Here is a 13822-nt window from a genome sequence, read left to right as displayed (position 1 = left end):
GAAAACCGACACGCACACAGAGACACGGAGAGGTGTGCGGGGCCGCAACCTCCACGCCAGGGCTCCCCCCACCAAAGAGAAATAAAAAAGACATTCTCCCCCCTTTTCCCTGCCTCCGCTGCCTCCCTTCTCACCAGCGGCAACCGCACCCCTCCTCTCCCGAAGAGCTCGATGACTACTGTTGTTTCTGACAGGCTGAGAGAGGCAGGCGGACCGGCACACACACACACACACGCATCAGTACACGCATTCACACCCAGTCTTGGGTTTGGGGGGGGGGGAGGAGAAAGAGAAAGATAAAAACAAAGATGAGAGCCTCAAGAGATAATCAAACAACAGAAGCGAGAGAGGAAAGAGGCTAGAGAGAGAGTGAGACATCCGGGCAAAAAGGGGTAACGATCACGACCGTCGCCAAGCAAAGGATTGGGGGGGGACAGGAAGTGGAAAGCGGAGAAAAGGTTTGGGGTGGGGGGGGTGAGGGGATGTGAGCGTGTGTGTCTCTACAAAAGCGTCGGGTATGCACAGACACACGCGGCGGCACACAATAGATCCCTTCCGATCACTCACTTGCACAGTCAGGCAGGCTAAACCTATCTTCTGCACCCAACCCGCCCCCATCCTTAGTCCTCTTCACGCTCATGAGGCTAGTCGATGCATTCCTTCGTTCCCTGGTCTTCTCTCTGTTTCGTCTAACCTCGGTCTACGTCACAGCCCCTCTTCTTTATAGCTGGCCGCAAGCGGATACGCGCACGGGCTTGGAGGTGGAGCCGCTGCGGCTGCCGACGCCCTCCATCGCCTTGACGACTTCGTAGCCATCCAAGACCTGGCCAAAGACAACGTGCTTGCCGTCTAGCCAGCTCGTGGGCGCCGTGCACAGGAAGAACTGAGAGCCGTTCGTGTTGGGACCGGCATTGGCCATCGACAGCGTTCCCGGGCCGAAGTGTTTGCCGGCCTTGCCAGCGAAGGATTCATCATTAAATTTATTACCGTAGATGGACTTGCCGCCAGTGCCGTTACCAACAGTAAAGTCGCCACCCTGGCACATGAACTCTGGGATCACACGGTGAAACGGGCAGCCAGAGTAGCCGAAGCCCTTCTCACCGGTGCACAGCGCGCGGAAGTTTTCGGCCGTCTTGGGGACGGCGTCGGCGAAGAGCTCCATAGTCACGCGGCCAGCGGACTGCCCATCGATTTCGATGTCCATCCAAACCTTGGGGTTGGAGGAGACGGTGGGGTAGTGCGGCTTGTAGGACATTAGGCTTGAAGGGAGAGGAGGGTCAGTGTGTTCAACCGAGCGAAGATAGAAAGGGGAAGGAGACTGAGAAAGCGCGAAGGAATCCTATGTGAGTTTACGTGGATATCGCAGTTGGAGCATATAAAATAATGTGGAGGCAAAGGGCGGAGGGGACAGGGTGAGGAAGGGGGAAGTGAACGACACACACGCACACACACACACACACACGAGTGAGGGAGGAGAAAGGCGCAGATGAGGCGTGAGTTCATTACAGGTGCAGCTTTGGTATGCAAATGTGCCTGCATGTGACTGTGTTGACTGTTTGCCCGCGGTGAATTTAAGTGAACGGGGCCTCCTTCTGACAGCCCCACACAGCCACGTGGCACACACACACACGCACAACACGCCACTATCGATATCCAGCTACGCACAAGACGGCAACTTGATTGAAGATACAGCATCCATGCCTACGCACATCTTCCCTCAAGATGCGTTTGCGCACGTCTCGCAGAGAGTCTTTACAAGCGGAGATATGCGCGCGTGTGTTCAGCATGCAGGTGCTTCACTCTGCAGCCCCCCTCCCCCCACCCAAACACGTCTGCCTGCACGCGCCAAAAAGCAACGGCGGCAGAGATGTGAGGGGCGCATTTGCGATAGAAACGACGATTACGCCCTCCTACTGATTCTTCTTTACATCTCCTGCAGCTGCGGACGGATGCGCCGCGCCGGATTCCGAGCCCTTCAAGGCTGTCGCAGCACTTCCCCGTTGACCGGCAGCCCGAGCGCTGCTGTCACGGTTACCACAGCCTCCACTACCGGCGATGACCCGCTGCGAGCGCGCCGATGCGGAGGCAGTGCTAGCACCGAATAGCACGACACCGCAACTCGACAGAGCAAACCCAGCGCAGCTCAGCACCAGCAGGTCGAGTCGACGCACCCCGGCAAACGGCGCCTCGAAGGGGGTGAGCGGGCCGTTGGGGTGAAGACGGACACCGGCGTCCGTCTGCAGGACTATCGAAGGAGCCAGCAATGGCGGCCAGCACGTCGGCCAAGGTCCTCAGCACCGCCCACCCGAGGTCTTCATACGAGAGTGATTTACCAGCATGCGCCGACACAGTGCCGCAAGTGCCTGGCTCGCTACTGCCTTCCTTGGCAGCAGCACGACTCACCTCACGGCGCACCCCATTAAAACCAGACGCTGCTGCGCCAGAGACCGCGGTGGCGCTGTCGGTGTACTCTACCTCGACCGGGTACGTCAGGGGCTTCTGCTTTCGCTGGTGTCCCGCCGCAGCGTCGGGAGAGAAGGAGCGCTGTTGCTCCAGCAGTCCTGTCAGACCCATGCATCCGTAGAAGAGAATGTACATGAGTCCACAAGTCAGCAGCAACGCACAGCCGACCGTCATTTTTACGCCAGACTTGTAGCCGAAGAGAAACAGCGCAAGACAACTGAGATGCAAAATGTGGGAAAGCGTGACGAGCATGTACTCGGCCCCGCCTGACTCGGTGAAGACGACACCGTCGTTGTGCTCCTGCGTCTCCTCTCGTACCTCCACGAAGCTGTGGCGCACCCCGCATTGTGACCACAGGTAGACTGCGGTGAGAGCCACCATGAAGGCCGAGTAGGTCTCGAGGCTGACCCGACAGAGCGTCTTGGAGTCGACCATGGCGATCAGCACAGACCCATACACCCACGCAAAGTAGGGCCCTTCTGTGCATGTGGCGTTGGACCAGAAGAGTGGCGTGTGAAGGGGGAGGGAGGCGGGAGAGGGGAGCGTTGTAAGGGGGAGAGTGTGTGGTGGGGGGGGGGGAGGAGAGGGGGGGGGGTGAGGCGAAAGGGGGCGATTGAAAATACGAGAACACGCGGCACACGGGGGAGGGAGGAAAGCACAAAAGAGAGGAGTCACAGTGAAGAAGACGTGTTGGTGGCGGGCAGTCGTCATCGCCATCGCTGTCATCCGCACCCCCTTGGCCCATGCATGAACACAGTTACACTCTCCCCCCTCTCTCTGTCGCTGGGGAGAAGAAGGGCACAGAGACGCGCATGCAGAGGTCACGCGCTTTCAATTTCCTCTGTTCTGAGGGAATAAACGCTACAGTACATACTGCGTCATTTTTTCGGTGTTGTCGTCTCTTTACTGCTCCTTGGCTTGCGTAAAATAGAGGCCTGTGCTCCGCAGCAAAGACGCCGGCAGAGACGCCCAGTGCGGTGCCACGCAGGCCCGGAGCTCGATCGTCAGCGATCCCCAAGGATGCCTTCCTCACAAGAACAGCGGCATTCGTCTCGCGGCCACGCCGAGGCGGGCAGCGGGCAAAGCGAAAGAGCACGATCGCCTTCCTGAGAAACACACTGACGCCTTACGAAAGTTGCGCTTGCGGCTTGTTGTCGGGGGTGTCCTCAGTACCCTTGATCTGCTTAAACACGATGGACACCGGCGAGTCGAGCTCAACCACCGCCATCTTGTAGTCAGGCAAGCTCTTGATCTCGCCCACTTCGTTCTTGAAGCGCCGCCCGCGCATGTTGCGTACGCGGATTCGGACGACGTTGTCGATGTTGTAGATATTCTTGAGGTAGTTCACAAGCTCCTGCTTCGACATGTCCTGCGGGATGTGAAAGATGGGTCGCGTCGTCTCGTTGTTCAGGACGCTATCCAGCACCAGCCGCACTTCGACATCGGGGAAGTAGCGGCTGAAGAAGTAGGGGAAGTACTCTGGCGACCGCCGCAGGCCCGTATGCGGTGGCCGCTGGTGTGGCCATCCCCACTCCTCCGCCTTGCGGTTGACAACGCCTATCTTGCCGGCAATCGGGTTCCAGATGCGCGAGCGACCGTAGTAGTTGTTCACCGCCGGCTCTGGGAATGGCCTTGGATCGGGTATGACGTTGTGGTCGTACTCCCACGTCGTCCACCCCTTGTGGAGGCGACCCATGCGGGAGCGCCACAGGTTGATACCCTGGTTCACCAGCGGGCGGTAGAACCGGCCTCGCTTTGCCGTGAGGAGGGACGAAGTCGCCGTAGAGGAGCTGCTGCCGCCTACAACATCAGAAGATCGCGTTCTAGAGGCGGCGATTGCGGTGGTGACCCTCGCCACAATGCACGAGATGGCGTGGGGACTGCTAAGGTGCTTCATGTCGAGTGAAATACAGCGGCGTGTGTGTGTGGGTGTGTGCCCGTTGCGGCATTCTTTTCACAGTGGTCAGAGGTGGAGTAACCCAACCAAAGAGAAGGAGAGAGTCGGTGAAGTCGAAGTGGAGGCGGCTAATCAACGGCGTGGGGGATAGAGAAAGGGAGGGGTGGGGGAAACCCGTGTCACGCCTATCAAGCTAGCGCTCTACGCAGTAGATGTGTGGTGGTTGCTGACATCATGCTTGAGGGAGTTGTTGACCGCTTCTCACTCCCCTCTCTGTAAGAGCACATAGCAACACCACCAAAGGGTGAACGAGGCCACATTGGCGGCTAATGCCCCGCTCCCCCCAAAAAACAAAACGATGGGAGGAAAGAGCAGCGATGTCTTCATTCAGCACACACACACACACACACACACACGCATTCCCCAATCATCTCGTGCGGCTACAGCGCGTTGTTTGTCATCAAGTGGGAAAGCACTTCCAAGGTGGCCTTCTGCTTTGCGAGGGTCGCTTCTTGGACGTCATGCAGCTGCCGCTGCGCTGCGTCGAGCTTTGTCTGTAGCCGAGTGACCTGCTCCTTGGCGCTCGTGTGCTCGCTGGAAAGATGCTGGTGAGACTCGTACAGGCGCACCAGCTGCTGCCGTGCGATTGTAAGGGTGTGCACCAGCATCTTCTTCTCCAGTTGATGCTGGTGGGACTCGGCGTTGCGGGTGGCGAGCAGCTCGGAAAGCTCACGTTGCTTCCGCTCTAAGTCTGGCACCTGCTCTGCCTGCTGCTGCGTCATCGCCCTACGCCGTTCCCTCGCGTCGGCCAGTTCTTGCTGCAGACGCTCCACCGTCGCCCGCGCTGCCTCTAGCTGTCCGCGCATCGACGCATGCTCCTCCGTCGCGCGCGTCTGTTGCATTGTGAGCGCCTCCACAGTGTCCTCGAGCTCGACAATGCGGTGGCGCTTCTCGTTCAGCTTCGCGTGTGCCTCCGCCTCTAGCGCATCTAAGGCGGCGTCCTTCTTCTCCATGTCGGCTCGCAATGTGTGCAGCGTGCGCAGCAAATTGTCCCGCTCCTGAACTGCTACCCCAGAAGTAGAGCGGAGGGCTGCTAGCGCCTCCTTCTCTGCCTCCAGCGCCTCGACGTGGCTGAGCAGACGCGTGTTCTCCGCCGCCATGGACTGCTGGGTGCAAGTTGCAACATGCAAGGCAGCCGCCACGCGATGGAGCTGCGCCTCAATACGCGCGCACGCGTTCCTCCAGTACTTCGTTAGGGTATCGTTGGCATCCACACCAGTCACCTGTCTCAGCGCATCGGAAGCAGCTCCGCATGCCGCTGCTGCTGCTGCTGCGCGGCTACTGTCCTCACCCTGGGTCGCAAGTAGAGAGCCTGTGGTGGGGGTCGACACCAGGGCACTGTCATCTGCAGCTGCCCTCTCCACCCTCAGCTGTGTCCGCGCCCTCTTGTCGTCCTTCTCGTTGGCATCTTCTTGTGCACAGGTGGCCTTGTTGTCGCTGCTATCGCCGCTGAGCTCGAGTAGCTCCAGTTGCGGGGCTGCCACGCCTGTGAGTGTCGGAGACGGGACAGGAGCCAGCGACAGCGGTGGCGCCTCGGGGCGGGCAGGCGACTTGCATGTCGGCGGAAGCGGTGGCAAGTGAGCTGCGCCGTGCTTCCCCATGACAGCACTGTGCACCTCGGACGCAGCATGACGCATAGCGTCCTCGTACGCGCTCACCTGCGTTCTCCACGTGGCCTGCTGCTCTCGCAGCGCCGCCTCTGCCCACTGTCGACCTCGGTCCGCTTCGCGCAGCGCCTCGACGTGGAGGCGCACGGCTGCGTTGCAGAACGAATGGCAGAGCTGCACAGCTGTGGTCGCCGCCGCGGCTTCCAGCGAGCGCCGTTTCTCCGCCTCGGCGAGCAGCAGTTCGGTTCGCGCAGCCCCGTGGCGCCGCTGCATAACAGCACTGCCCCGCATCGCCTGCATCTCCGCCTCCATAGCGTGTGTCTGCCGCTCGAGCGTAGCAAGCTGTGCGGACTTCACAGTGACCGTCTGCTGGACGTGTAGGTTCTCTTCCGCGGCACGTGCCAGGCGTTCCTCCCACGCTCCCGCTGCCTCTGCCAACGCTTCGACACTGTGCTGCTCTGCCACCTCCAGCCGTCGCCCCCACTCTGCTTTGACAAAATCGACGGCCCGATTCAGTTGAGCCTGCTGCTTACGCTGAAGAATTGTTGCCTCCTCGCTCCGCCGCGCCAGCTCGTCCTTTAGCGCCGATACCTGACTGCGGAGTTGCTGCTGCCGCTGCTGCGCCTCGCGCTGCCCTTCAACGTACTGGGTCCGGGTGAGGTCGAGGTGTCGACGCAGATCGCTGATAGTCGTGTTACGCAGCGCTAGTTGTGCCTGCAACTGCTCCACCTTTGCCGCTAGCTCGGCATCGCACGACACTGTCGCTAGTGTCTCTGTGTCCTGCTCCGTGCAGGTCCCACGGGACACCTGCTTCGGCTTCCACCGAAGCGCCACGGCTGAGGCGGTTCCCACAAGAGGAGACAGAAGGCCGTGAGTTGCCCAATCTTTGGAGGTGACAGGTGTGACGGCTCCACCGTCTGTGGTGGTGGCAACGCTGAGGCCCTTTGAGCCACTCTCGCCGTCGCCGTCGCGATGTTCACATTGTCCATGCGTTGTTGCGGCAGGCGGTGAGACGTCGCTGGTATCGGTAACCCCGGCAGGGGAAGGGTATCCCAGAAGAGCAGCCAGATCGGCACTTTTGCCTCCAGATGGCATCAGCTGCTCCGTTAATGGGGTTGCAGAAGGCGTGCGAGAAGCTTCCGTGGTGGGCGTCACTGACGTGGGCTCGAAGCGGAGCTTGCGCATATGCGGGGTCGCTGTGTTAGATGGCGACACTGATGTCTGCGGCTTGCGCTCACGAGCGTGCTCTTGTGGTGTCGATGGTGACACTGCAGACGGAAAGGAAGCAGTGACGGAGAGCGGCGAGGTCGCGTAAGATAAGGCGTTTGACGACAAGCGACGGCGCAGAGACGCGCGGCGCGGCTTCGCGGCGGCGGCCCACTGTCCATGTCGCAGTGGCGCCCTTTTCTTGCCCGGGGCGCCAGCAGCAACGACGCTTTCTTCATCCATCTCTGAGGCCTTTTGGGGTGCTGGCACCCCTGTTGAATACGGTGGTGCTTGCGGATCCTGCTTCGCTTGGGGCGCCGAGGTGGGTGCAACAGCTGCACGATGGCCGTGGCGAGGCGACTCCTGTGGCGAGGAAGAGGAGGATGAGGTAACGCGGCTACGTCGATGCGATAAGCTGCGCGTTCGATGCCTGCTACTGGTGCGACGGTGGCTGCGATTGCGGTACTGCTTCTTTGGTTCCTCAAACGAGGCTGATGATTGCGATCGAGACGAGGACGAGGACGACCTTCGCAGGTGTGGAAGTGGTTTTCTCAGCAGTCGTGCAAACGCATCGCTAACGGGTGTGTCTTCATCGAGTCTCTCCGCCCCTGCCTGTGGGCTCTTGTCTGCATTGCACCGCAATGCGTGAGGTGACGCATCTGCCACGGCAACCGTAACGCCGACTGCGTTTGCCTCCTCCCCTTGCAGGCCCTCCTGCTCCTGAGACTGGCGCTGCTGGCGAAGGGCCTGCAAGGGGTCCACGCCGTAGGAGACACCATTCACGACGAGCAGACGCGGGAAGTACGATAGGAGCCGCTCCACATAGCCTGTAGTGACCGGAGAACTGCAAGCGGCGCCGCTGACTCGGCTGTTGCCTTGCCCACTAGCAGCACAGCTGCTGCCTTCTACTCTGCCTCCGCTCGCTCCCTGCATGACAGAGCCTGGGGAAAGGCAACATGGGTTCTCCTTGATAGGCCAATAGTCCGGTACGCCGCCCTGGCTGTCGTTGAGGGACGCGTTCGTTGTGGCGGACGGAGAAAAAGCGCCGCCGTCTACTGCTGCCGTCGTCATGGACGATGGCGACTCCAGCCGCAGCTCCTGCAGATGCGCTCTATGAGGCGTGAGGGCGTCGATGACCTCGTCCAGCGTCGCGATACGGTTGGCGCACAGGTCCACATAGGTGAGCGGCGCGTGCGCAGGTACGGAGCGCAGCCCTACTACATCGCTGATGCTGTTGAAGCCGAGGGAAAGCCATTGCAGCGAGGCGAGAGAGCCAAAGGCAGTCGGACCAAGGCGAGTCAGCCGGTTGCTGGAAAGGTTCAGGCGCTCGAGACGTCCAAGCCCGTCCCAGCATCCTAGCGGTATCTCTCGTAGCTCATTCGCGCTCAAGTCAAGTTCCACCAAGTGCCGCAGCGTGCGCAGACAGCCGCTCTCGAGCACCTTGATGCTGTTCATGTGAACGCTAAGGAAGCGCAGTGACAGCATGTCCGGCAGGTGCTGGATGTGGCGCAGAGAGAGGAGGCCACGACCACAGAGAAAGAGGGAGCGTGTTTGCCGCAACTCGCGGAGGTCCTTTTCATCTTTCACATTCGTGGCAGATGCAGCACGCCGTGAGTGCTGCGGTAGCGGCTGGAGTCGTCGTGTGCTTTGCCGCGGCGCAGAGCCGTTGCCCCTGTCACGCATCGATCTTGGAGCAGTGGTACTGCCACCGCTATGGGGATGGCGGTGCTCGCTGTTTTTGTCGGCAGCCGCCTCTCCCTCCACAATGGTGGTGATAACCGTCGTGGTGGAGAGAGGACCGTGCACGATACTTTGACGTGGTGGTAGCGGGGTGGAGAAGGTGGCGAGCGCAGCCGGGGTGGCTGCACGACTCGGCGAGGTAGACAGCTTCCGCGGCGAGATGTGGTACGGCTGTGACTTCATTTGAGTTCGAGCCTCTGGCGAGGAAACACACAAAAGAGAGGAGAACGATGACGGTGCGGAGGACAGCGATTTCTGTGGGACGATTGCCACGGCTTCGATGCTGTCGCGAGCTTTCTATGCTTTATTCTGTAAGCAGCGAGTGATTGTATCAGACTCTATGTGGGGAGGGAGGGGGGTGCGTCTATCGCCCGTACACGAATGTGTGCGTGTCTCGCTCTTTGTGTCGCAGATGGGTTAAGTGGTGATCTTCTACCCACTGTGTCGGTCGCCTCTGGTCAGCGCACGCCTCCCCGCTACACGCATACCTCTAGACAACTACACGCTGCAGCACCAGCGGCACGATGAACAAAGGAGAGGATCGACCCGGCGCAGGGTATCTACTCGACGTGGCAGAAGCTGAAGTAGCGATGAGAGTCGTGGAAAGAGGAGAGCGGAGAGCGAAGTGAGAGACCCCACATCACATGTACGCGCAGCTGTGCTCGTGTACCTGTGTTCCCCCCTCCCTCGACTACACGACGTGCAGCTCTGTTGGTCGACTATTCCAGTGGTGGCCAATTTTTCGGCCTCTTTTTCTGGTGCCAAGTTGAGTTGTGGGGGAGAGAGAAGGGAGAAAGGAGTGACAATGGTGGTTGCGGTGGTGGTGGTGGTGCGGGGGAGCACGTGTGACACATAATATGCGCGTGTGGGTGTGCCCGATCCGTTTGCATTCACCAGAAAGCTGTCATTGGTGCGCGCACCCACATAATATCCACAACACTTACACTGATTTCGCCTCGGTCACGGATGGTCGTGCAGCGTATCACCACGCGCTCATCCCACCACGCGGGGTGAGGCACGCTTGCCCACCTGCGACGCAACCGCACAGAGAATGAGGAGGGACGAAGAAGCGAAGGAATAAACGGCACCCGCGCAGGACTTGGAGCGACGGCCATCATGGATGCACCGGATATATGGAGGGAAGGCAGGAGGGCGAGAGGGAAGTAATACGGCTTCCAATCCATCGTCGCTCTTCTCCACTAGTGTTAGCCGACCATGGAGCGCTTTCGCCCGCGCGCGCGCACTGCCTCCAATCGGCGCAGCGCCTCTTCTCCCTTTTTCGGGTCGGCGGCGCTGCGATAGCCTTCAAGAATAACGTCACTGGCAAAGGCGGAGAGGTACGGGTGGGTTGACACGATGGCGCGCTCCAGCACGTATAGATCCACTGCGCGCTCCACCGCGCTGCACTTGTCCGAGATAAGCCCAAAGTCGAGAACAACAATGTCCTCCGCCGTTGGCAACACCGGTGCACTCGACATCGGGGAAGTTGCCCCGTCCGTGCTCCGTGTCACCGCCGCAAACCCGTTGCATGTGCAGATGAAGTTAGAGGTGGTGAGGTCGCCGTGGACGATGTTCGCATTGTGCAACTGCGCCACCACAACGCCAATGCTTTGCAGTAGGGCCGCAGTCACCGGCGACGGGGCAGCGTTGACCAACACCGATGGCGACGGCGTGAGCTGCTGCTGTTGCTGCTGCGCAGAAGAGCTCTTACCCTGCAATGTCTGCTGCGTAAAGGTGGCATGCTCGATGTCGAGCGCCTCTTTCACGGTCGGGCCAGCCTCGTAGGACATGATAAGAAACGTATTGATGTAGTCGGCACCCAGCAGACGCGGTGCACGGATGCCCTTCTTTACACAGCGCTCCAGAGCGCGCGCCTCTCGACGCGTACGTTGGGAACGTAGACGCTTATCGAGGCTTGGGTTCCGGTACCGCTTTACAAAGCGGTGCTTGCATAAAGCTGGTGCGCCGTAGAAATTGCAGTGGTACACCTTCGACTCCGCACCTTGGAAGATGAGGCTGCCCAGTTCGATGGAGTCCACGCTCCACCCTGGCGCCGACTCTACCTGCACGTTGCTGAATGACATTCTCGCCGTGTGAATTACCCTTGTGTGTGTGTGTGGTGGGAAAGGGTGGTGGATGAAGAGCAACGGCAGAAGGGAGTCTCGCGAAAACGCAAGCGAACACACACGCACGAACTCCCTACGGAGCTGACACCGCCTTCGTACTTTGTGCTCGAGCGTGCGTATGTTAGCTACGGTAGGCGTGCGGGGTGGGGGACGTCAGGGAAAGACACCGGAGAAGAAGAAGGGTAAGGGAAGAGAGAAGCTGAAAAGAAAGCCAGATAGAATACGCGTGCGTGCACGTGTGTACTACTTTGTATTGCATCGCCGCGAGTAGATTGTAGGCGCATACGCGCGTAGGAATGTGTTTGTGTAGGACGGGAGGTGGTGGAGGAGGGGTGGGGTGGGGGTTTTTGCATGGAAGGAGTGAGAAGATCGATAATTTTTTATCGGCAGTTTTTCAGCGGAAATGGTAGAGTAGGGGGAGGGAAAGAGAATGAACGAGAGGTGTTAGACAGGGCTGGCAGATATCCACAAACACATACTCCCTATACAGGGGTAGAGGAGCGAAAGTCGTGTGAGGGACCTCTCACCCGGCCACCAGCGGGACGGCTGTGCAGACATGCACATGAGTGCCTGGGGAGCACCTCCGGACGCTTGACCATTCGGTTGGGTTTTCGACTTGGTAGTTGTACTCACCAAGCAGTAGCCAGGCGTTTCGCCCCCCATGCGAGGCGGATGCCGGGGTGGCGGACGGGGGGAGGGTCCACGAGGGATGGACTCAGGCTGGAAAGTGAGCCTTGCGGCTATCAAAGAGAGGACAGATAGCAGAGAGAGAGACACTTAAAGGCGAGGGCACTGCATCACGGAGTTGCATGGATGGGGCGCTCTTGGAGGTTATTTCAGTTCTGTTCACCTTCCATCGTTTTCCGTTGTCGCTGCTATCCGAAACATGTGCCGCTCTGACTGAAGAGAAGGAGTGCCACTGCACCGCACATTGATGCTGCTTCCGGCGAATAGTAAAGTGTGCGCTGGAAGACAGGCAAGAAGCACAAACGCCTTCAGGCTTGCGCATTCGAGAAGGGAGAAGGGAGGGCTGCATTTTTCGACCACGCTGCAACACCGCTGTCCAGGGAAGCTCCGGCGGAGAATTCGGAGCAACCAGCCGTCATGCGTGGTGCCAGCAAAAACCATACCCCATACATACACCTACGCACAGACTAGAACCGATACGCCTCCACACAGACACACACATGCACACACATGCACAGGCAGACACGCTCGCAAGCACACGCCACCTCTTCGTCACCTGTGGCCCTCTTTACATCCCCACCTTTCCCTCTTGGATGGCATGCTCAGTCACAGTTGCTCTCTGCATCTTTCTTAGTTTATTTTCCACGCTCGCCACCCCATCACCAACACCGCAGCCCCCCAGTTACAGCTGCCAGTCCTTCTCCCCTCTCACAAGACCCACACCCACCCACCCACACCCACACCCACACACACACACACAGAAGCGTCTTGTTCACCTGTCAGTCCATTCTCTCACATGCACACTTCACTTCTTCACTTCACCATCACCACCGGCCTCATGCCTCCCTCTTCGAGTCGTACGCCAAGCGATGCATCGGGGGATGTCGTGGCTCCCTCCTCTTTCTCAAGCACGCAAGAATTTCGCCAACAGTCACGTACATGCACAGACAAACATACAGGCTCACTGGCACAGGTACGATGGGCAGTGCGATGCGGCGGGCGAACAGTCACAGTAAACCTCTCCCACCTCTCCCATTCACTAAAGTGGCTTACACATACAGACGCAAGCACAGACGCGCAGCACCCGTGCGCGCCCACCTCTGAACACGCTTTCCTGGTCCCTCTCCCGCGTCACGCACGCCTCTCCACCTCCTCCTCCTCGCCACCTGCATGCAACAGCGCACCGGTGCAGACGTAGGCAGAGAGAAAAAAAGGAGAGAGCGCGAGGTGAGTGGCACTGAAGAGGAGCAGAATTGTGGTGCACGCGCATGTGCACGCATATGTACATGCCTGAATGGCCGTGCTTAGCTCTCACAGTCAATGATGGCGCACCGCATGCACACACACCACTCACAGACAGCGAGAGAGTCAGCATACTGAAAAGTGAAAGAGAGAAAGAAAGAAGTTGACTACGTCCTTGTCCCACCACGACCGCAACGGCCACCCGTACCACATGCCAACACACGCGGGCGTTTGTAGGCTTGGATGGTCTGCTGTGCTTCTCAAGGCACAGGAGAGAGGGGTGTGGGGGGGGGGGAGAGCTGAGGAGAGAGAAAAAGCGAATCGGTGGTGGTGCACATCACCCACACATCACATCTGTAAAGAGAGGCCGCATTGCAGCACCGCGGGATTGGCGAGGACACACGAAAGCGCATTCATCGCGGGGGGAGGGGGGGTACTCACACATGCAGTACGAGACGAGCAGCAGTCAGAGTCAGCATCAACCAGAAGCAATCTCCCATGTGGTGCGTGTCTGAGTGTGTGAGGTGTGCGTGACTGCGAGGCAAAGTACCAGCAAACACACACACCCACACCCACACACCCCACACACACCCATGAGGCCGACTCTGCCTTTTTCTTTTTCCCCCTCTCTCCCTCATTCTCTCTTCACAATCATTGATCAACTCTACCCCCGCTACTCATCCCACCGCCAGCACCTCCACGATACGCGTAGGAGATGTATTCAGGATAATGAAGGTGAGGAGGCCAGGGCAGCGAAACAGAGAGGGAGCGAGTCAAAGGTAAAGACAGCCAAT

The 13822-nt window shown here is 59.3% G+C and overlaps 4 protein-coding genes and 1 pseudogene across 4 annotated transcripts; all 5 read right to left on the bottom strand.

Annotated features, from left to right (window-relative positions):
- Positions 1 to 721: 721 nt before the first annotated feature.
- On the bottom strand, positions 722 to 1255 carry CYPA (cyclophilin a; the record flags this gene model as incomplete). The annotated part of the gene is made up of 1 exon (XM_010701360.1): positions 722 to 1255. The coding sequence occupies one exon, from the start codon at positions 1253 to 1255 to the stop codon at positions 722 to 724; it is 534 nt and encodes a 177-aa protein (XP_010699662.1).
- Positions 1256 to 1910: 655 nt separating this feature from the next.
- Positions 1911 to 2898, bottom strand: LPMP_250920 (annotated as a pseudogene).
- Positions 2899 to 3589: 691 nt separating this feature from the next.
- On the bottom strand, positions 3590 to 4360 carry LPMP_250910 (ribosomal protein L23/L15e-like protein; the record flags this gene model as incomplete). The annotated part of the gene is made up of 1 exon (XM_010701359.1): positions 3590 to 4360. One exon carries the CDS (start codon positions 4358 to 4360, stop codon positions 3590 to 3592), a length of 771 nt encoding a protein of 256 aa, XP_010699661.1.
- A 440-nt stretch (positions 4361 to 4800) lies between these two features.
- On the bottom strand, positions 4801 to 8718 carry LPMP_250900 (hypothetical protein; the record flags this gene model as incomplete). Its single annotated transcript, XM_010701358.1, has 1 exon — positions 4801 to 8718. One exon carries the CDS (start codon positions 8716 to 8718, stop codon positions 4801 to 4803), a length of 3918 nt encoding a protein of 1305 aa, XP_010699660.1.
- Positions 8719 to 10178: 1460 nt separating this feature from the next.
- LPMP_250890 (protein kinase, putative) lies at positions 10179 to 11057 on the bottom strand (the record flags this gene model as incomplete). The annotated part of the gene is made up of 1 exon (XM_010701357.1): positions 10179 to 11057. One exon carries the CDS (start codon positions 11055 to 11057, stop codon positions 10179 to 10181), a length of 879 nt encoding a protein of 292 aa, XP_010699659.1.
- Between the last annotated feature and the right edge of the window lie 2765 nt (positions 11058 to 13822).

Source organism: Leishmania panamensis (assembly GCF_000755165.1).
Source record: "Leishmania panamensis strain MHOM/PA/94/PSC-1 chromosome 25 sequence".
Lineage (NCBI taxonomy): Eukaryota > Euglenozoa > Kinetoplastea > Trypanosomatida > Trypanosomatidae > Leishmania > Leishmania panamensis.
Note: the sequence above shows the minus strand (reverse complement) of the source record. Positions and strands in the feature narration are given on the sequence as shown.